Source organism: Zootoca vivipara, chromosome 2 (genome assembly GCF_965207765.1).
Source record: "Zootoca vivipara chromosome 2, rZooViv2.hap1.1, whole genome shotgun sequence".
NCBI classification, from domain to species: Eukaryota; Metazoa; Chordata; class Lepidosauria; order Squamata; family Lacertidae; genus Zootoca; species Zootoca vivipara.
The window spans coordinates 60059752-60081847 of NC_142584.1; the positions used below are offsets into that span (position 1 = coordinate 60059752).

The window sequence follows — 22096 nt, forward strand, 5'->3', positions numbered from 1 at the left end:
AAACCTGTTCCTCACTTCCACTGTGTATTCATAAGGGATTTGATTCAGATTGTATCTTACTGGCCCAGTAGTTTTTCCTACTTTCTTCAGTTTAAGCTGGAGTTTTGCTATAAGAAGCTGATGATCTGAGTTACAGTCAGCTCCAGGTCTTGTTTTTGCTGACTGTATAGAGCTTCTCCATCTTTGGCTGCAGAGAATATAATCAATCTGATTTCGATGCTGCCCATTTGGTGATATCCATGTGTAGAGTCGTCTCTTGTGTTAACCAGTTAATTGGAGTCTTATCTCAGTCATCCACCTCAATGGACAAGAGCACCTTATTAGAAGGTTATCTTTTATTTTAACTTTACAACGACTTACAGTTAAAATCATCTTTCTGAGTTCACTAATAATGCAGTGATCATATATTCAAAGGGTATAGTTAGTATGTCATAAGCTTGAGTGCTCGTCTATCATCTATCACTAATATATATCCACTCTGCTGGCTTGCTTGTGTAATTGAAGAAACATTCACTTATATTTGCTTTGGATGCAGGAGAAGTCTGTTCTTTGCCCAGATAAATTTATATAGCCTTGCTAGAAACTACTAAAGCATTTGGGGTTTCAGGATTCACAGCTATATTTAAACCTTACATAAGGTAATGCCTCCATTCCTCTAGACCAGGCATCCCCAAACGGCGACCCTCCAGATGTTTTGGCCTACAACTCCCACGATCCTTAGCTAACAGGACCAGTGGTCGGGGAAGATGGGAATTGTAGTCCAAAACATCTGGAGGGCTGAAGGTTGGGGGTGCCTGCTCTACACCATCAGAACCCTGATTCCCATCAGCCCCAGCCAGCATGACTCAGGATGACAGCAGTTCATATCCATATATGTAAAGAACACTCAAAAATTTCACTTTGAAGAAGCACGAACTCAGGGCAAAAAGGAGAAACGTGCTAAGAGGAAGGCACGTTTGGCAGACCCTCACCGTGATCAACTCCTGCCTGGAAACCTATGTCCTCACTGTGGAAGGACATGTGGATCCAGAACTGGGCTCCACAGTCACAGACTCACTGTTAAGACCGTGTTCATGGAAGACAACCTTACTCGGCTACGAGTGATCACCAAAGCAAAAAGATGCAAAGAACAAATAAATGAAGGGTTCAGTAGATATCTTCTACCTCTTGTAAGACTTATCTAAAATCAGGAGGAATCCAGTGGGGAAAGAGTAAAGTGAATTAAACATAGAGTAATAACCTTTGAAGAATATATTTGGAAAACAATGTTATATTCCACCCCCACTCCCCCATTTGAGGGAAACATATTTCATTGCAGAAGATGTTCTCACTGTCTCAGAATACTATTGTTATTCACATACATTCAGTAAATGTTCCCCTATTCATGTAGCCTGATTAGCCACAAGAATCACTGCAGGGTTTATTCAAGGGGGGGGGTCCTCTCTGCATGAGCTGAATAATTGAAGAAAACATCACCCTTTCTCACTTGAAGCATTTTGCTGCTAAAGCTGTGGTTGTACAAGGGTTACTTCTCTAAAAAGGTAATTCAGGGCTTAGCTCAGCAGGCTATTTAATCAACCTACTTTTCCCTCCTCCATTAAGGATAATGCTTAAGCCTAGGAATTTTAGAAGTGGTTGCAGCTAACATAATTCACGAAATCAATACAGAAGCAAAAACAAGAGCAAACTGGAGAAGATAAGCTGTGCTTCTTGAGCTGATGCGGCTGGTGGTGGTGCCTGCCTTGTTTGCTTGGCATTTCTAAAGAAATGAGAAATGTGCATTAGAAGTCAAGCCCCAGAAATGTTTCCTAGTAATACAGAGGCAGAAATTGATGGGAAGTACAAAAAAGCCAATCCACACACAACTTGTGTTGTTCTGCCCCTTAAAGTTAGTGGTGCCTTTAATTGTTATGCCTTGGGGTGGGGAGGTATCCTAATTTGGCTTGTATACTTATTGTCTTCCTGCACACACACACCACAAAACCCACTCTGCCTTTGACACCTAGAGAATATCTGTATTTCAGGCTTTAAAAAAAGTGGATGTGCCACTATCTGCACATAGAAGGCCTTGGCTACCACAGGAACTGTGGCCCATTCAATCTGTATGGGCTGTTTAAAAAAGGCACCTACATTTAAAAACAAAGTACTGTATATTCCTGCGTATAAGACTACTTTTTAACCCAGGGAAATCTTCTCAAAAGTCAGGGGTCGTCTTATACACCGGGTCTATTTCTTATACGGCAAGTATATCCCAAACTATATTTTAACTGGAAAAGGTAGGGGTCGTCTTATATGCCCAGTCGTCTTATACGCCGGAATATACGTACTTGGCTTGCTCTCTTGTGTATGTAGCTGAGAACACCAGCACTGAAATGAAAGGTTGCCTTTAAGGGGAACTCCTAGACTCTCCAGACCTAAGTCAGCTACTTTCAGGGAGGATAAGGTGATCAATGGCTCCTGGCATGATGACTGTACAGTGGTGCCTCGCTTAACGAATGCCCTGCTTAACGAAATTTCCGCTTAACGAAAGGATTTTTCGAGCGGAGGTTGCCTCGCTAGACAAATTCGTTTTATGACAAATTCGTCTAGCAAATCGCGGTTTCCCATAGGAATGCATTGAAATTCAATTAATGTGTTCCTATGGGCAAAAAAAAATTCAAAAAAAATTCAATGGGAATTCACTAGACGAATTTTTCGTTATAAGAAAAGACCCGTGGAACGAATTAAATTCGTCTAGTGAGGCACCACTGTATCTGATTTGCCAGTCACTGGGAACAACAGAGAGAGAGTGCTTTGATCCCCATCTCCTGCTTGTGGGCTCCCTATGGACATCAGGTTGGCCACTATGGGGGGAAAACAATGGTGGGCTTAGATAGTTCTTTGGTTTGATCCAGCAAAATTCTTGCGTTACCTCAGTCATTTAGGTACGGAAGCTCAGCTGGGAAGCTGTCACATTCTCAGTATCACCCTCAGTATCACCAGCTGTCACGTTCACCAGTTGCCCATTTCCTGGAAAAGGGAGGGATAGAGAGATTAGCACTTCCCAATGCCCTAAGATGTCCTCTTTGTTTCCACATCACCTTTAGGATGCTTCCTACCAGTTTGTGCTAACTCATGTACAGCCAGCAGCACAATTGTTTGTTTTTCATCTTTTTTTTTTTAGTAATACACAAAATTTTTAACATTTGGCCATATCATTTTCCACTGCCTGTAGACAGAAAGGTCATTTGAAATCTGACAAATGAGCACTGACCGATTTGTATCTTTGGTCCATTCAACAACGCAAAGTTGTGTACTTATTGGCAGGTAGGTATATATTAGTTTTGTGATTTCTGAGAGGCACTATCCCTCTGAATGCAAGTTGAATGGAATCACCAATAGGGAGATTGCTGTTGTACTCAGATTCTACTTAGGCATCTGGTTGGCCACTGAGAACAGGGTGCTGGGCTAGATCTGCCATTGGCCTCATCCAGCAGAGTTCTTATTATGTTCTTATAATTTAAGTTTTTTTCTGCATAGGCTGTGACTAATTCCAATTTTTTTTCTGATTTTTGTCATTTGACTAATTCCAAGTTTTGTTTTGTTTCTTGAGAATGTGTTAGATTGGCATAATGATAATGACACAAATGAAGATGTTGGGTTTTCTGAGATTTCTATGCGCTGTAAGGTCATAACGTTTTAAATTATTTTTAATGGCTGGTGTTGCATTTGCTTGTTACATTTGGGAAAAGCTTACTCAGGGGCAGATATCAGGTAGAAATCTGAAGCACAAGGATAGGGGAAGCTTCCTTAACTGTTCACAACAGTCTTCCCACTTTCTTGATGTGGGTGGTGGTAAGAGAATGACGTAAGTTCAGTCATCAAGCAAGACTAAGTAAAAAATAGCAACAAGGCTATTTTTTCACATCAAGTTGCCTCATGTAATATTGACCAAACACCATCCCAATGGTGAAGCCACAAGGAACATAAGGCACACGCGTGCAGAAATCAAAGTGGGTTTATCTTCCAAGTAAGGAAAAACAATGTGAATTTGGCAACAACAAGTATTGGCTCCACAACCAGACGGCCCAAATTCTGCCACCAAAGTATTTTGTGCAAAACTGGGCAAAATTGCTCTAACTGCACTGCCTATGTAATAAGAGCTTCTTAGGGAAGTCTGGCATGGTGGATGTGGAAAGTAGTCAATGTGGTTCACACACAGTTGTATTGTGACTCTTGGGAATCGCAGCACCCCAGCCCACCCTGCCTATATGCCTGACTTCATCTCTTCTATTTAGAAAGAGGAAAGAACACTGCTACAACTGCAACAATGGCTGTTGCCCTGCAAATACTTTGGCTGTGTTTAAGACTCAAATCTAGGTCTTTGGGGGGGGGCTCATTAGCTCAGGCACCCCCAAACTTCGGCCCTCCAGATGTTTTGGCCTACAACTCCCATGATCCCTAGCTAACAGGACCAGTGGTTGGGGAAGATGGGAATTGTAGTCCAAAACATCTGGAGGGCCGAAGTTTGGGGGTGCCTGCATTAGCTCCTAGGACTTGGGCCATTAAAATGTTGCTCCCTAACTCTAGATAATCCAGTTTACTCAAGAATATAAAGGACAACTGCTTGCTTATTAACTCCTTTCCCCCTTGATAGGAAACAGAAGCTCTTTACCAGTGCAGTCCAGTGGCCCACGGACTTTAGAAGTGCCCTCAACCATGGTGCCATTTTTGTAGACACACCAGCAAAAGCCAGTGCTACCATGGCATTGCTTAGGCAGATAGTCGCCATTTCCATCACATTTGGCACAGAATCGTCCCAGGTGGACACCCCGACCACATTCTTCTGTCTGGCACCTGGTTTTCACTTTAAACAAAACAAAAACAGAAACTTCAGTGTGCACAGTTGACCGCCAGCTGCTAGCATTGCCCTGTGATGCAACTGTAAGTAACTACAACTGAATAGCTCCCTTGCCTTGCTTGAGACATATGGCTAAGTTCAGAGGTAAAGCTTTCCCTGCACCATAGCACTTCAGGTGGTAAGATGGCACCAAATGCTTGAATGCTCCCCATTTATAGAAAGGTAGCACAGCTGGGAGCATTCCCCAACTCCATAGAAGCAGCTTTGAAATTGAAAGTCCAGAAGAAACAATCCTTTTTTGTTTGGCTGAATGTATCAACTGCCTCCTAATATGAGAAGAGGCTGTTTCATTGTGGCTGCACCATGGGAAAGAAAGGGGGGGGTGTAAGGAAAGAATTGCTTTTTGTAACAATATGCCCGTTTAATTAGGACAGCTATTTTATTGGGATGGCTCCCATGGAACCCATTTAGCCTAATGAGAGCAAATGCTAATGAGTACTGCTTAATGGAGGCAGTATTAATATAAATTCTGCTAATGGGAATGTGTCCGACCACTGCTGAGTGGCTAATTGGTATGAAAATCTCGGCTGCGGGCTTTTATTTCAGAAACAGCTGAAATCACAGGAGGAGGAAACATTCTTTTTTTTAAGCATTGCATTGGTGCCCAAATTTGGGACAGGAAAGTGGTTGGCCATGTATGTCATTAATAAGGCTCTCCCTGTGTGTGTGTGTGTGTGTGTGTGTGTGTGTGTGTGTGTGTGACTGTTAAAATTGTTTCAGTAGGGTTTCCTTTTTTTAAAAAAAATGTATTTGAAGTGGGCCTTAATTCAAACAACAGGTCTTCTTTCATCATGGGTGCATCATTTAGCTTAGATAATTGCAGTTTCAAATGAATTGCTCTTTGCCAATCACTCTTCCCAGGGACAGACCGTGTTTTGCTTCTGCTGTGATGAGCGAAAAGAGGCTTTTTTTAAAACCAGTGGTTCTATAACACAAAGACCTCGTCCACTGAATTGAAAGTCAGCCAAGAGTGCTCCTTTGCAGCCACGTTTCCTTTGAAGAAACAGCAAGTGGCTTTGGGCTCAAGCTGTGCTCCACATCAAGCCTATTTCAGTAGTAAAATGGTCAGTATCACAACATGTCGAAACATGTTTTTCACATCTTCTGCCAAGGAAGACATTCATTTTTTGCTGTTTTCATTATTAGGTCCCTCAGTGTTGAACAGCATCCAAGGCAATGCAGAATTTGTTTAAAATGTAACAAACAACTGTACAGTATGAAGATGTTCCATACCTAGACAACTGATACAGAAGTTGTTGGAAGGCCTCTCTGAAATCCAGAGCTGCAGTGCCACTTTGAGAGCGCCCTACTCTTGGTCCTATGAGTTTTCAATTGAGATAAAGAAGGAAATCCCCACCCCACCCCCCAAAACCAAGGTCTGCACAGCAGGTCTCTACTAGCCCAGAAGATAGTAGACTGGGCAATGCTCCTGCAGATAGACCATCCATATGTAAGCCAGCACCTAAACAAGGCCCAGAAGCTAATGTCACAGATTCATACTGGAAGGGACTTGCAGAGCACATGGCAGCTTACTGGGGACCCGGTGCTGTTCATGCACCCCCTCCTTTGTGGCATCCACGGGATGCCATCTTCATCAAAATGTCATTCCATGATCTCATCCACCCTCTGGACACAGTGACTATGGATCAAATATCAACTGGATGCTGTGCAGAAGTTGCACACGTGAGCAGTGTCAAGTGCACAGTAAACAGCCGTGTGGAAACACTCTTCAAGTGCTTAGATCTGCCGCTGAAAATAAGCGGTCCTGGCCAAGGCAGCACCTGTCAGCAGCCTCTTTCAGCAGCTGTGTTCTGAAATATGTTGTAGGGCTAAACCAGGGATCAGCAAACTTTTTCAGCAGGGGGCCAGTCCACTGTCCCTCAGACCTTGTGGGGGGCTGGACTATATTTTGGGGGGGAAATATGAACGAATTCCTATACCCCACAAATAACCCAGAGATGCATTTTAAATAAAAGGACACATTCTACTCATGTAAAAACATGCTGATTCCCGGACTGTCCGTGGGCCGGATTTAGAAGGTGATTGGGCCGCATCCAGCCCCCAGGCCTTAGTTTGGGGACCCCTAAACCTTTGTGCCTAGCGCAGAAAGGCCAAGAAATAGTGAATGAACTGCAGTGAGAATACTGGGCTTGGGTGGTCTTTGTGCTAAGGGTGAGCAGTTTCCCCCCCTCCCCCCAGCCCAAAGCTTGCCAGGTTAATTGGAGCTACGAGGCTTTCGCCAACTAATTACTAGATTTACACTTGCAATTGAACTCCAGCTGGGAGAGCATTGCCTGTGAGTGGCTCTCACCCCCTGGCTTGCTTGAGGCTAGTGGGGCTGTGCATTGGGCTGGATCCAACCAACTGCAGAGTTCTCAGGTTAATGCAAATTCGCTGCTTCCCTCCCATCATTTCAGCCCCCTGTGCCCCTGAAAAGTTGGATGGGGAACTGCGGGTGAAGAGAGAAGTCTGCAGAAATTGCAGGTGCCCCCTTGCATGAGAGGAAGTGCCTTCCACTCAAATCCAAACCAGTGCAAGGGACATGGGGCCGCCGGCACTAAGAGCAACACTGTGTTGAGTTCTCCTCCACAAGCACACCTGTAACAGTTTCTAGCCACTTTGTGTCGTGATGTCTTCATGCTGTGCATTACTTCTGAGTTGGGGCTGTGTGGAAACACGTGATAATAGATCACTGGTTAAGTGATGCTATGCGTTCAGGCCCAGCGCAAGCAATTGCCCAGGACAGGCACTGGCCAAGGACCCCAGAGGCCCAGAAGGACCCCACAGGCCCAATCCTGTTGTGCTGCCTTGCCACCTTCTTCACTGGGCCTCTGGAAAGCCGTTTTAATGGTGGATGGGTAGTTGTGCTGTTTTTGAAGGGGAGCCAATCTCCGCTCCTATCCATGATGACTATCTACCATTTTAATTTACCCACAATATAAGGCCCCAGACCATACTGGTGGAGTTGTCATTACCATGAAAGAAAAAGAAAAAGCACAGCTGCATTGGAAGGGTGTTTTGAGGGGGGGGGCATGGGTGGAACCATGTTGCGGCCTCCATAAATTCTGGTGCCAGTCCTGTCCATGTTCCAAAATAAAGAGGAAGAACTCCACACAGGGCTATCATTTTCAACAGCAGCTCAACATCCTGTATAATATCTCCTTCCACCCCCAAGTCGTCAGCATACATCAACTCCCTCTCCATAGTCTTCTGGCATGCAGCAGAGCCCTTTCAGTCCCTCCTACAGAAATGTACTGTTTCTTGGGATGTACATTGGGATTTTGTTTCACATGATTTCCTGCATCTCTTTAGGATCTGAAGCTGCAGCAAAATGGAATGTTTTCTGTTATGTTGTGATTTGAGCCCTTCAGATAATTTGCATCCACCACCCTTAGAATTCCTTTCAGGGCTACAGTCCTTGTGTACCTTGTGCAGCTGGAATCTCATTCTTGGCCATTTGGAAGAGCAGCCACTTGTGCATCCAGGTTTCAAAAGACTGCAAGAGATAAAATGCAGTTAATAAAAGGCATCCCTATCCACAAATAAATAAATGTAAGTTAACAACTGTCTAATTGCCAAATGACAAGAAGTCCACCATATGTTTCACTGCTGGGTGAATGCCACTGTACTACACTGCAGGAAAGGGCTTTGATATAGTTCAGCCAATTTTAACTACATTAATGAACGTGGGGCTTTGTCCCATACCATACCATACCATACCATACCATACCATACCATACCATACCATACCATACCATACCATAATACCATAATTAACAGAGGTCCAGCGCTGTGGTCCCTTCATGGAAGAACTCTCTGCTGCCATTTTCCAAACATAATTCCTAGAATCTCAGGCATTTAGCAAGTTTAACTGAGGCCTATTTAAATCCCACACATGAGCAACTCAAAACACTAGATAGCAGTCAAGAGTAAACTAGGAAGCATTGCAAGTGACAATGGATACTTGTATTGTACTCCCTTCCTGAGCACAAGAGGGGAAGGACTAGGATCCCTTCCAAAGTCTTAGACTCCAACAGGAATAAGTCCCAAGGCAAATAAAATTAACAGGATAGAGAGCTTCTAGAGCAGGCACCCCCAAACTTCAGCCCTCCAGATGTTTTGGACTACAATTCGCATCATCCCTGACTACTGGTCCTCTTAGCTAGGGATCATGGGAGTTGTAGGCCAAAACATCTGGAGGGCTGCAGTTTGGGGATGCCTGTTCTAGAGCATGAGACTCTTAATCTCAGGGCCATGGGTTCGAGCCTCACATTGGGTGAAATATTCCTGTATTGCAGGGGGTTGGACTAGACAATCTTCATGGTCCCTTCCAACTCTATGATCTGTTAAATGAGATATTGCCTATCCATTGTGACACCATGTTCTCTTCAGGACCGCAGGGCGGGGCAGGGGGGGGGGATAGGATTCTGTGAAAGATGGCAGCACTTACCTTCCAGTCCTCGAAATCCATGCGGTTCCTCAGCGTATTCATATTTTCCATGAAGCTGTTTTTCAGTTCAGGAAATTTAATGAGAGGGTTTGCTCGCTGCAGGGAGGAACATGTTAACAAATGTTATGTGAGAAAAGTAAGTTCTGCTGGAGGCCAAGAAAGAGATCACATAGCATAGCAAGACTATGCTCAAAGGATTGGGTCTGGATTGGCAGGACGTGAAACACCAACTCCATATCATGAATTCAACCAGACACAGTGACGGTGAGGCCCAACCAGAGAGCATGGGCAGCAGACCCATTTGTAGGAGTTGAGTCACCAGCACAATCTTCTAAGGCAGGCAAAAGGTACAGGTGGGAGAGACTGGTGATCTATCTCTGCCCCCTCCCCCCTTTCATCCTAAAGCTGCCTCCCTCCACTGCTCCTCCCTGCCTTGGGGAGCTCAAAGTTTGGATTCAACTCCTTTTATGAGGAAAACAGCCACAGCAGAATGATTTTGAATGGAAGATACAAATGGAGAGGAGGGCTCCTCTCCTGTCCTTGGGTCCTTTCAAGCCACAAGCCAACTGATTAGCTTCTTCGCTGGCATAGCTTTTGCATATTCTGGTGGCTGTTTTGGAATGGTTAAATTTGTTTTTAACTTATGTCAATAATTGAGTTGGTTTTAATTATTTTTGGGTTATAGTGTTTTGCTGCCAATTTCCTAAATGCCTTGGGTTTCTTTGGGACATTGGGCAGGGTATGGGTTTGGGGAGGAAAATACAAAAAAAAAAACCACAAGCAAGCAAGTGCATCCAGTGAGAAGCTGAGATGGAAATAAAAGCCTTTGCTTTTCCTAAAATTTAATGACAATTATTCACAGCGTGCACCACAAACTCCCACTGTCTGAATGTTTATCTAAACTCCCTATTATATAATCCATCTTTGTCCGCATAGCCCCATATTACGAGTACACCATTTTATCTAAGTTTCTCGTTTAACAGATGCTTGCCATGCCACCCTCCAAGGTCATTTGGTGTCATGAATTGGCAGGATGATGGGGATTCTGAGGAGGGGTGTAGCTGGGACTGGGACACACCCGGGCAAGCAGGGGGTGAGGAAGGAAGTACCGGTACTCACAGAGTGATGGAGGGTGGCAAGGAGTTGCAGGACCCATCACCGACCAGAACCAGAGGGGCCCCTGTCTCCATGAACATGGTGGGCTCTGAGGCATAGGGGGCAGCAGGAAGGGGGCTCTAGGAGGCTGGTGCAGGCAAAGGCCCACAGCCCAGCTAACTAGCTGGCCAGGTGGGGCTTGCTAGCTCTGGGAGGGAGGAGGGGTGTGATTCCTCAGCTGGAGTGGGCTTGGAACAGGTGAGGGTCACCTGCCTCATCAAGCCCAGGTGCTGCAATCAGAAGCAGAGCTGAGGTGTTTTGTCTGCTCAACTGCCCATTTCCATTGACTTGGATGCTCCTGGACCTCTGCGGGACTGTGCTTTGGGTTTGGCTCTGGACTGTATCCTGACTGCTGGACTTGGCTACTTGGGTTGACCCTGGACTGCGTTTCCTGATCTTTGGACTTTTTGGACTTCGTATGGATTGACCCTCAGGCTTTGAACTTGGCATGCTGACTTGCTGCCAGGTAGGCCAGGGGTTCAGGACACTTGGGAGATTTAATTGGTGCAGTAGTGCCTTCTTTGGGTGCAGGAAAGTTTCCAAAGTGTATATGTAGTTCAGAACCTGTGCGTTATCCACAGTTAATGTTATGACACTTAGGCTACAGTCCTTGGATCTGAAGAGGTATAGGCTCATGGGAAATAAAGGCACAGGTTGCTGCAATTGTGCCTTGTTGCTTTTCATGCTGAAGAAATAACCAACTATTCAATCTAGCAGTACTAACTGGTGCACTAAAAGCAATGAAACACACATGCTTGTCCACCCTTCCTTCATTTTAATCCCTGCATAAACACCATATCCCCAGTCCTTCTTGAGAACACAAACACACCTGTCAGATACTGTAGTTGGAAAACAAAGGATAGGTTAGTGTTTTTTATGAACATAAAAATGTCTCGTTCTGTGCTGTGTGTTGCAGCCAATAAAGTTGTGCCTGTGCATCCTCTACCTCTCTCTCCAAATCTGCCCCAGAGGGTTGGGTGGCCCACAGGAAGAGGAGTGCTAGAGGGTGTTCCATTGAGCAAGTGGAAGGATGACTTTGTGGGATTCAGCCCTAGGCCTCCAGCAGTTGAGTCTGTAGCTGCAAACTTGAGCACTCTCCATCTAAGATAGGCATCCCCAAACTGCGGCCCTCCAGATGTTTTGGCCTATGATCCCTAGCTAACAGGACCAGTGGTCAGGGAAGATGGAAACTGTAGTCCAAAACATCTGGAGGGCCGAAGTTTGGGGATGCCTGATCTAAGACAAGCAAAACTTGCACAGGCAAAGACACGAGGCTCTTACCATGAGCAGACGTTTGATCTGGTCTTCAGTGCTATTGGTCAGCTTCATTTTATCCTCTGGAGACTGTAGAAGAGACAACAGCAAAGAAGTTAAAATATCATAATAGATCTAGGGTACCAGAGTCTGTTAGTGAATGGTAGAAATTAATAAACGGTAGTATTTAGATAATATGAAGGGAAATACAAGCTGCAGAACTGTGCCAGACATGGGTTAGCTTATGCAAACCAGTCTGCTGGGGCTAGCTAAGTGCAGAGTCATAGTTTAATTTTAGGACAATTGGAAATGCACAAAGCCATCGCCACCCCACCCCATGCCCCAGGAGTGGACAAAGGCAGGAGATTTGGGAGGTTACCAAGGTGATTGGGGCATGATATCACAGGAAAAATGGTCCTTTTGAAATCTAAAGGTGTTTTGGGAACAAGGAAAAAGTAGGAATGGATGTCATTTGATGGAAGAGGCTGTACCGAGAGACCAGGAACCATGACTGCATGGGCGTAGCCAAGATTTATGTTACGGGGGCAGGCTTTATGTTTGGGGGGGGGGGCAGAACTGAGCTACCAGTATCTGTGACATGATTGGTCAGTTAAGTATTTTTATTTACTTACTTGATTGGGATGGCAGCTGCCCCACCCCACCCCCTTGGCTAAGCCCATGCATGACTGACTGCTGCTTTGAACCCTGAAGCTATGAGAGGGGCAATGAGAAACACTCTTGGGGTGTCCTGTTCATTGAAGACTCCAGGTGCAAATATGTGTACGATTAACCTTATTTCTTAAAGACACTAGCTTCCACTGTGCCACGATTTTCCCAACGGAAACACAGGCCTTGGTGAGCGCCTGGAACCCCCCTGGGATCTTGCTACTGCTTGGCATAGATTGGGGGTGGCATGCAACCTTTGTCACACTATCAAGCTGCTCCTTGCCCAATCCTACAGAACAGACTACACAAAGGGCTTTTCCCTGTCCTTCACACGCTACAATGGACTTACTTACACCCAGGTCTCTTTGCACTCAACGTGAAAATTTAGTTGCGACTTTTTTGTGATTCAGATCTCATTTAAGTATCGTTGACTTAAATGGAAACTCCATGGAATGAACTTCAATCGGCATCCAAACCATTAGTAGGAACCTCCTCCCAAGGGTTCTGAGGTGTCCCTAAACCAGCTTTGGCACCATTCCCTGGTTGCCGCCACCTCTAGAGAACGTTGACAAGGAAGGCTATTTCCCTGGCAAACCATTCCTGCATACTGCAAATTGACCAAATAAGAACTGAGAACAGAGCTGGCCTAATAGGCTATCAGCTTCACTCATGTCACATTGACTCATGTCAAGTTGAGCCAACTCACTCTCCCTGCTCTGAAGCTGCTGTTTCAAATGGAATCTCTCTGCACAGCTTAATTTGAGGCAGGACCTGTCAGTCTCAAGAGCCTAACGCTTATTTCCAACACTGGTGTAAGGTCTAGGAGCTGGGTGCATTGCATACTAGCCAGGAGGGCTTGTTTTTGTATTGGCAGACTGGCTGGAAAGGAAGGGCCCCAGAAGACAGAGCGAATGTCTTCCCCCTCATCCATAGCTGTCCCTTGCAAACTTGGAGCCATACCGGGCGAGTTGTATGGATGAAGAGGAGAGGTTCCGAGGCAGTAGGCAACCCTAACACCTCCCCGCCCTGTGCTAGTTAAACAATTGTCATCTTTACCTCTTCATCTGGGTCCCTCAGGACCATAGGCATAATGTTGGCCACTGACATCCTCTTCTGGTTAACTGCCTTAGCAGCTGCAGGAGAAAAGAGTAGTGTAATTAAACATGTAGGGAGATTTTTTTAAAAAATTTTTTTAAAGTGGTTTCCCCCAAGGATATTCCTCTTATACAGATGAGTCAAACATACAAAATTACAAATTATATTGCACAGAGAGTTCATGGTTTCAATTAAGGTGTCTGAGCTGGACTCAAAAGTGGAAACTTGGACTTGTTTTTCCCCCCAGTAGCAGACACCCCCCCATCTCATATTAGAAACAGCTTTCCAAACTCTACCCCTGGGAGGGAAATCCCTCGAAACTGTCCAAAAGCTCAGATAGCTTTTTAAAAAAAGGATTATTCAAACTAATGGAGGACACCACGCTGCCAGTGAGCTATAGCCCTCCGCATATCCAAATATATTATGAAGAGCTCTTGCACAACTGACAACACTAACCTACTCATCCATGCTAACTACAGGGTGTAAAACCTTGCCCAAGTTGTACAGTGTTGGACTTCAGGGGCAGAATGCTTCTTTTCATGTTTTTATTAATTGTAAATTGATATAAACTGTTAATGTACAATATATAACAGTCATGAAAGCAACTCAAGAGCAGAATATAAACCGAAGCTATAAAACTCACAAATAAAAATGACTAAACCTGATCAGAACAGGGTGACTGCTCCCCAGATTAAAATGTCAACATTCTGAATATGTAGATCCACTAGGTCTTCCTTTCTTTGGGAGGAGGGGTGGGATATAAATTTAAGAAATAAAGTAAACTATCATCTAGTCTGTCTATCCAAGCAAGCAAGCAGAGAAGAGATGGCTATCAGGATTCAAGTGCATAAACAGCTGACAGACCCAGGCTCAGTCCCTTCAGCTCTGATTTGCAGAATTAACACACAAAATTGAGAAATGTTTTAAGAATTCAGTAGGCTTGCAAATATATCATGGTTAAACTTAAAGGTGTTTAGACAGTGTAGGAGTGGGGGAGAGGGTAGGAAGAGGAAGGAAGAAGCTACTAACCATGAGGGAGACTGTTGGCCAGCGACTCCAGTTTCAGCTCAGTGGTGGTCTTGGTTATTTTGGAGATCTGGGTGTTGTGCTGATACACAAAGTAGCCAGTCACTGCCTGACCCGCGATAAGCAAGGCTATTAGGATGGAAAAGGCAGCATAGACAGGTTTACGACTGGAAGAACCCCTGCAAGATAGAAAAGAGGCATGTCAGTTTGTCCAATCAGTGGTCCAGATGTCCAGGTTGAGAGCTTATTTTCTTAGAGCAGGTTTGGCTTCACCTGCATGCAAATTACCAAGGCACGGCATATCTCTGGCTTGTAACACAAACAGAATGCTTTGACTTGGTTAACTAAGGGCTAAATTAGGTGAGATGGGTTTATTAAAAGTTTTTTTAAAAAAAGCAACCATAGAAAAGGAGGGAAAGTGGAGTTGGGTCACGGTAATAAGAGCTACACACACACACACAAAATTTTCCTGATCAAAAGTATCCACTTCCAAAGTAATGAGTTGCAGCACCACTGGAGGGCACCACACTGGCTTTGCTGTCAGTTAAGCCTCTGAGGAGTCACATGGTTTCCCACAACACAGTCTGGAAATCAGTTATCCAGTTAACTTTTTAAATAGAAGAGATATACACAATTTAAGATTAATTCCCGAGTGCAAGATCAACATCTGCTAATCAGGATTCTCCCCCTGATACCATGAGGACCGCAATTCCCTTTTACAGTTCCTTTCCTCCATGCTATTCATACAGTATTTAACAGCCCTTCACCCTGATGGAAAACACCGTGAGGGAAATTCCCAAGCTGTAGCCAGTCATTATCTGTTCTGCTTGTCACCTCACTTGTTGCTAGGCAGACAGCACGTGAAAAGGAAGAAATGTTTGTGGATCTAATGCCATAGGCCAGGGGGCATCCCCAAACTGCGGCCCTCCAGACGTTTTGGCCTACAACTCCCATGATCCCTAGCTAACAGGACCAGTGGTCAGGGAAGATGGGAATTGTAGTCCAAAACATCTGGAGGGCCGAAGTTTGGGGATTCCTGCCATAGGCTTTAATGCAGTAAATGCTGTATGATTGCAATAATTATACAGGTATCTATCTATCTTATCTATCTATCATCTATCTATCTATCTATCTATCTATCATCTATCTCTATATAAATAAAAATGTAAGTGTGCAAAAATCTCCAAAAGTGCTTGACTGATTGCATTGAAATTTGAACACAAAGTTGCATGCGCATACGGGAGTGTTTGCATATACTTAGATTGCACAGGTGTCACACCTCTGGCAGGTAAAACCCTGTTTTTCACAAACAGAGCGCCATCTCCTGGGAGTCAAAGTAACACATGCTATACTAAATGCATCACCAAGCAGAGACTGCTGGGAGCGATTCCCCAGCGGCTCCTCCGAGGGCAGGGGCTGGATCCTGACATCAGCAGGAAGAGGCTGCTGGGAATGACTGCTCAGCGACTCCTTCTCCGAGGGCGGCGGCCGGATCATGCCCCTTCCCCCGGCGGACCCTGCCAGGAGTATGCGGTACCGCCGGGAACATGCGGTATGCGAGGGTGGGAGAGGGAGAGGTTGGGGTGCCAGGTCCATGGGAGTGGCTGCCCAGCAACTCCTGCTCCGAGAGCAGCGGCCAGATCCTGCCCCTTCGCCCGGCAGCCCCCACCGGGAACATGCGTACCGTCGAGACCATGCGGTATGCGAGGGGAGGAGAGGGAGAGGTCGGAGTACCGGGTACATAGGAATGCCTGCCCGGCGACTCCTACTCTGACGAAGATGTCCGGAATCTTTTTTTGGGGGGACTATGAAACAGGGGGGCCTTCTCTACATTCAATACAACCCTGCTGTCTGTGTCTTACCTGCCAACGAAACTCACATCCAATCTTAGACTCAGCCACAGCAACGCGTGGCCGGGTACAGCTAGTATATAATAGAATCATAGAATTGTTGAGTTGGAAGATACCCCAACGGGTCATCTAGTACAACCCCCTGCAGGAATTCTCTCTCTCTCCCCTCTACTCTTGCAGCCTGTACAGTAGATTGCATCAGAATATAAATGTTTTCACTTGTATCACATAATCAGTGCCTTTTTTCTGGGGGGACGCAGGGGTATACAATAAACATTTTGTGAATCTTTGTACTTTTTATCTATTTACTGTATTTATTTTTCCTGATTTGAACTATAAAATGGTTATTTTCTTGAGTCAAAATGAGAGTACCCCTAAACATTTTTAAAGAATAAAAGCACTGCACATAATTATGATTAGCCATCACAACAGTGGGGCTCAGGCAACCTCCCCGCACCCACATTCAAATAATACTTGGACTAGCCCTTGGATACATGGATATGCCAAGTGGCCACAGATCTCCTTGTGTGTGTATATGAAGGGATTCTGCATGCATACCAGTACAGACATGTAGATCTCTTGTGCATTTGCAGTGGAGCAGTGGTTCCCCTGAGCCAATCCAGCTCACCCCTTACAGGGAGGAGCTCAATGCAAGTAAGTCGGGAGCAAACACTGAAGCTGCTTTGAGCCTCATTGATTTTTAATTTTTTTAAAGTATGATTTTACTAATGGGGTAAGTAGCTGTTTGGGTGGGGTGGGGTAAGTTCATTGGGGAAATAGTGAAAGGGGAAAGGGATAATTCTTTTCCATATGCTGTGGTTCCATATTGGATGTCTCTCTTGATGTCCCCTTTCCCCTCCCCACAGCTACATTTTAAAGAGATGGAGATACATTTAGGCATGTCTGTTGTAATGTGAAGTTTGACCTTCAGTTACATCAATAATTCTCCGTGTATTTATTAGGGCTGTCACCAGATTAAAGATACCTTGACAGTTGATCAATCATAGGCGTTTTATTCAGTCGAGTAAATTCGCATTAATCTGCACATGAATAAAGCAACTTTAACACACAAAAAGTGTTCTCCCTTTCAAATGATGCATGCATGTGTTATGCGCGGCAGACACCACCTGAGAAATACTTATTTCTGTGATTAAAAGGAGAATGATGCCCTTTTTAAAAAAAAGAAAAAGAAAATTGTTTATTTGCTTTAAAATAAAACACAAATGCAGATAATGCCAACTGAATTCTCATATACCGTAACCATAAACACACAGTTAAATATAAATCAATCATTTGTAATATTTCAGATAAATAACTAACATTTTAAAAATATGTTTTAGTGCCAAGAATCAACAAATGTTTAGTAGTTCTAAATACATTTGTTATGCTTTTTTTCTACCTTCTTTTATATAACAAGCAACCTTTGCAATAATGGCATATTAATCTCTTCTAAACTACTGCCTGTCACACACATTGTTTTGTAAGTACTTTTATTAAAAACAATTAACTTTTAGAAAGAGCACTCAATCACTCACAGCAGCTTATTATTCTATCAGAAGAATTATAATTCTACTAAACATTGAAGTCCTACTATTATATCTCCTGTCATGTACATTCAAGACTTAAAAACCCTAGCTAAATTCATCCGCTTTAAATGTTCTGGATCTGATTCAGAGAGGAATGTAGTGCTTGTTGCTTTTAAAAAAAAAATCTCCAGTACAATTTAGCTTCATATAAATCATCCTGTAGGACAAAAAGGTTGCTATAATGTTTAAGTATGGATATTAACTTTCTGAACACCCTTCTCCCTAGTAACAAGTGACATCATTATATCTCTATTATTTGATTGGCTTTGGCTGTTCAGTAATTCCCCAAAATGGTCACTGTTGTTTTTTAAAAAAAGAAAAGACAAGAAACCTGAGAACATGACATGCAATTCTTAGCGTGCCTCCATTTTGTAAGTGTGGTGCAGGGGTTAGAGAGGTTGGCTTGCATGTGAAAACCCAGGTTCAAATCAAGCTTAAAGGTAAAAGGACCCCTGACCATTAGGTCCAGTTGTGACCGACTCTGGGTTATTGGCCGAGGGAGCCGGCGTACAGCTTCTGGGTCATGTGGCCAGCATGACTAAGCCACTTCTGGCGAACCAGAGCAGCACACGGAAACGCCGTTTACCTTCCAGCCGCAGTGGTACCTATTTATCTACTTGCACTTTGATGTGCTTTCAAACTGCTAGGTTGGCAGGAGCTGGGACCGAGCAATGGGAGCTCACCCCGTCACAGGGATTCGAACCGCCGACCTTCTGATTGGCAAGCCCTAGGCTCTGTGGTTTAACCCACAGCGCCACCCGTGTCCCTAAATCAAGCTTACTAGGTGCTTTTTTTTCAGCTCTTTAACCCAGACAACTTTATGGGGCTGTTATACTGGTAAATATTGTATTTCAGAGTTTCTTGAGGGAACAAGTAACTCAGTGACTGCATGTGTAGCGAAAGGGAAAGCAGTTGCATTCCATTTCTTCCTCCCTCAAAAGCAAAGTAGCTTTTCGGGGCAGGGGGAAAAGGGTGAGGGGGGGGGATAAGGAACAGATCCCCACACCAAAAAAATACTTAGTGGTGGCTAAGAAAACCAGGATTTTGTTTTTTTGTTTTAATGGAAGAGATGTTTGGATTGGCTGTTTAATATTAGCAATGGGACTGAATATTATGCTAAACAGAAATTCTTAATCCTATTTGAAGAATACATGGGGCTTACAAAAATCTAAATTGAATCATGAAAGTGCAGGGGGGCTGTTTTATATTAATACTCTCAATAATCAATATTATTTTAAAAACAGTTCCCAATTACTGTCTATTCCTGAGTATAAGACTACTTTTTAACCCAGGAAAATCTTCTCAAAAGTCGGGGGTCGTCTTATACGCCGGGTCGTATTTCTTATACGGCGAGGGTATTTACAGCACCTGCTTAATCTACGAGAAGGTACAATGTGATGCAGCAACAAACAAACAAACAAACAAACAAACAAACCCTAAAGGCTGCATCAACAGAAGTGAAGAGTCATCTTCAAGGAAAGTCATAGTCCAGCTCTATTCTGCCTTGGTCAGACCACACCAGGAATACTGTGTCCAGTTCTGTGTGCCACAACTTAAGATGGATATCGCATAGTGCTATATTTCTAGAAAAAGAGGTGGCGGGACTCACCATGAACGCCTCCCTTGTACTCTTACAATGGCAATGATGCCCACCTGAGAGGTGCCAGAATTGAGTTCTGGCTGGAAAAAAGCCCTGGATATCGACAAGCTGGAACATGAGGAGGGTGACCAAGATAATAAAGGGTCTGGAAACCAAGCCTTATGAGGAACGGTTGAGGGGGTTGAGTATGTTTAGCCTGGTAAAAAAGGGGCGATTGAGAGGAGATAACCTCCTTCAAATATCTAAAGGGCTGTCATATGGAAGATGGAGCAAGCTTCTTTTCTCCTGCTCTGGAGGCTAGGACCCAAACCAATGGCTTCAAGTTACAAGAAAGAAGATTTTGACTAAACAACAGGAATAACTTTCTAGCAGTAAGAGCTAATTGATAGTGGAATGGGCTCCCTTGGGACATGGGGGGGCGGGCTTTGTGTTGGGGGGCGGAGAACCACAGTTACTGAAGTATTTTGTATTGATTTACTTGATTTAGGGGGGCAGCTGCCCCTCCCTGCCCCCTCTTGGCTACTCATGAGGCTGTGGACACACATTCCTTGGAGATTTTTAAGCAGCAGTTGGATGGCCATCTATCAGGTATTATTTAGTTGAGATTCCTGCATTCCAGGGGGTGGTACCTCTGTTTACCTTTCAACTGTACAATTCTATGACTCTGTGATTCTATAATTCTATGAAACACTGAAGTTCTAATAGTTATACTCTGTCATGTGAATTCAAGTCTAGACAGCCCAAGCGGAGGTTATTCACTTTAAATGTAAGCAGAATATAATGCTTGTTGCTTTAAAAATAAAAATCCATCTCCAGTATAGTTTAGCTCCATATACCAGTAACTCAACATGCGGGACATAAAGTCTGCTATAATGTTCAAGTTTGGATATTCATTTTCTGAACACCTTTCTCCCTAGCAACAAGTGACACCACCATGTCTCTATTATCTGATTGGCTTTCGCTTTTTTGTTTGGCAGGAACTGCCTATTGCCAGCGTCGCAGCAGTGTAATTCCCCGAAATGGTCACTGTTGTTAAGAAATCATTATTTGCCATGTATTAATAAAAAGACAAGAAACCTGAAAGCATGATATACAAAATGGAGGCACACTAAGAAAAGTAAGTGTGGTGCAAGGGCTAGAGAGGTTGGTTTGCATGTGGAAACCCAGGCTCAAATCCTTACTAAACAATCAAGCTCACACACTGATATTTTTTACTTTCCATTTCCTCCTCCCTCAAAAGTAAAATAGCCTTTCCAGCAGAATAAAAAGGTAAGAAAGAAAGAAAGAACACATCCCCTCCCCTCAAATGCTGGTAAATACAAAAGTTCCAAAGAATTATTATAAAACATAGGGCTGAGACTATATAAAACATACCAATCGCCCCTTATTTGCAGAGGTGCAGGCAAGAATAAAAGTTAAAAAGCATCAATTGCACCAAACTTTTCATTTCAGTTATGAAAAACAGCCCAAGTATGAGACAAAACCAACTGTGACAGAACTAACTGTACCAAAGGTCTGGAATTCAGCATGAGGAGAAATATAAAGTAGCTTTGTTCGAAGCGCACTGGTTTGCAAACAAGCAGGAGTCATTTCTGCAATGTAATCCTATTCCCAAGTCTCACTGTGTACAAAGAGGCTTACTCACCCAGGTAAATGCATACAGGTTTGCAGCTTCAATTAATTCCACCACCACCCAATTTAGGCTACCAAATATTTTGCTGTTTTAGCCTTTTAATTTGAGAGGGATTGAAAGCTGAGTGCCGTACCTTACCACAGCTTTGTGCCCACCTAGTTGGGACCTGTTGGCAGCTACATAGAAAGTACACGCAGTTACACTATCTCTTTGCCTGATCCAACATCATCAGCAACACCAGGTGCCTCCCTACCACCATCAAAAGGGGGAGGGAGAGAAAAAAAAAGGGGGGGGGAATGCAAAATGTCCAAGACCAGTCTAGTTATTTTGGTACCTGAGACAGAAAATCCTGCAAACACCTTCCCACCTCCCCTGTGATAAAAATATAATACATGTTAAATACCTTTCAATATGATTGCCCTTTCATGATATCTAAAACCAACTAATTGAGGCAGCTGCCGCATTTTGCCTAATGGTAGGGCTGGCACTGCCAGGCTGCCTTTCTAGGGGGCAGACAGTTTAGAGTGGGAAACCTTGATGCTTATTTACCCCATACAAATTATTAAAAGTGCAAGGTAGTGGGGGGAAAGTACACACATGCAGTCATATGTACCTTTCTGGCACTGGAGCAGAACCAGTGTATGTATTGGGGAGAAGGTTGTTCCTGTCATCTTCCATGGTGCTGTCTCTTTTGATGTTCTTGGTGGCTTCAAATTAAGATGTTCTGCCTGGGACCTGCAAGGGCTCTATAAAGGCTGTTGCACTCCTCAGAAGCTTCTAGAAGCACAGAAATGGGAAGTGAAAGTTGCAGGACCTAAAGAATTGGAAAAACCCTTCAAGTCCTTCCTCCACCCCCACCAGTATCAACACACAGGTCGTAA

At 44.1% G+C, this 22096-nt stretch overlaps 1 protein-coding gene across 2 annotated transcripts; it reads right to left on the bottom strand.

Moving 5' to 3' along the window:
- Window positions 1-317: 317 nt before the first annotated feature.
- CD74 (CD74 molecule) lies at window positions 318-22002 on the bottom strand. 2 transcript variants are annotated; one of them, XM_035105666.3, is made up of 9 exons: window positions 21829-22002; window positions 14550-14725; window positions 13482-13558; window positions 11787-11849; window positions 9351-9446; window positions 8327-8396; window positions 4655-4846; window positions 2912-3009; window positions 318-1759 (listed from the first exon to the last, which is right to left on the bottom strand). In XM_035105666.3, the coding sequence occupies exons 1-8, from the start codon at window positions 21891-21893 to the stop codon at window positions 2921-2923; spliced, it is 828 nt and encodes a 275-aa protein (XP_034961557.1). In that variant the 5' UTR covers window positions 21894-22002; the 3' UTR covers window positions 318-1759; window positions 2912-2920. The 2 variants fall into 2 exon arrangements, with proteins under 2 accessions (XP_034961557.1, XP_088519297.1); XM_088663171.1 differs by lacking the exon at window positions 4655-4846.
- Window positions 22003-22096: the final 94 nt, after the last annotated feature.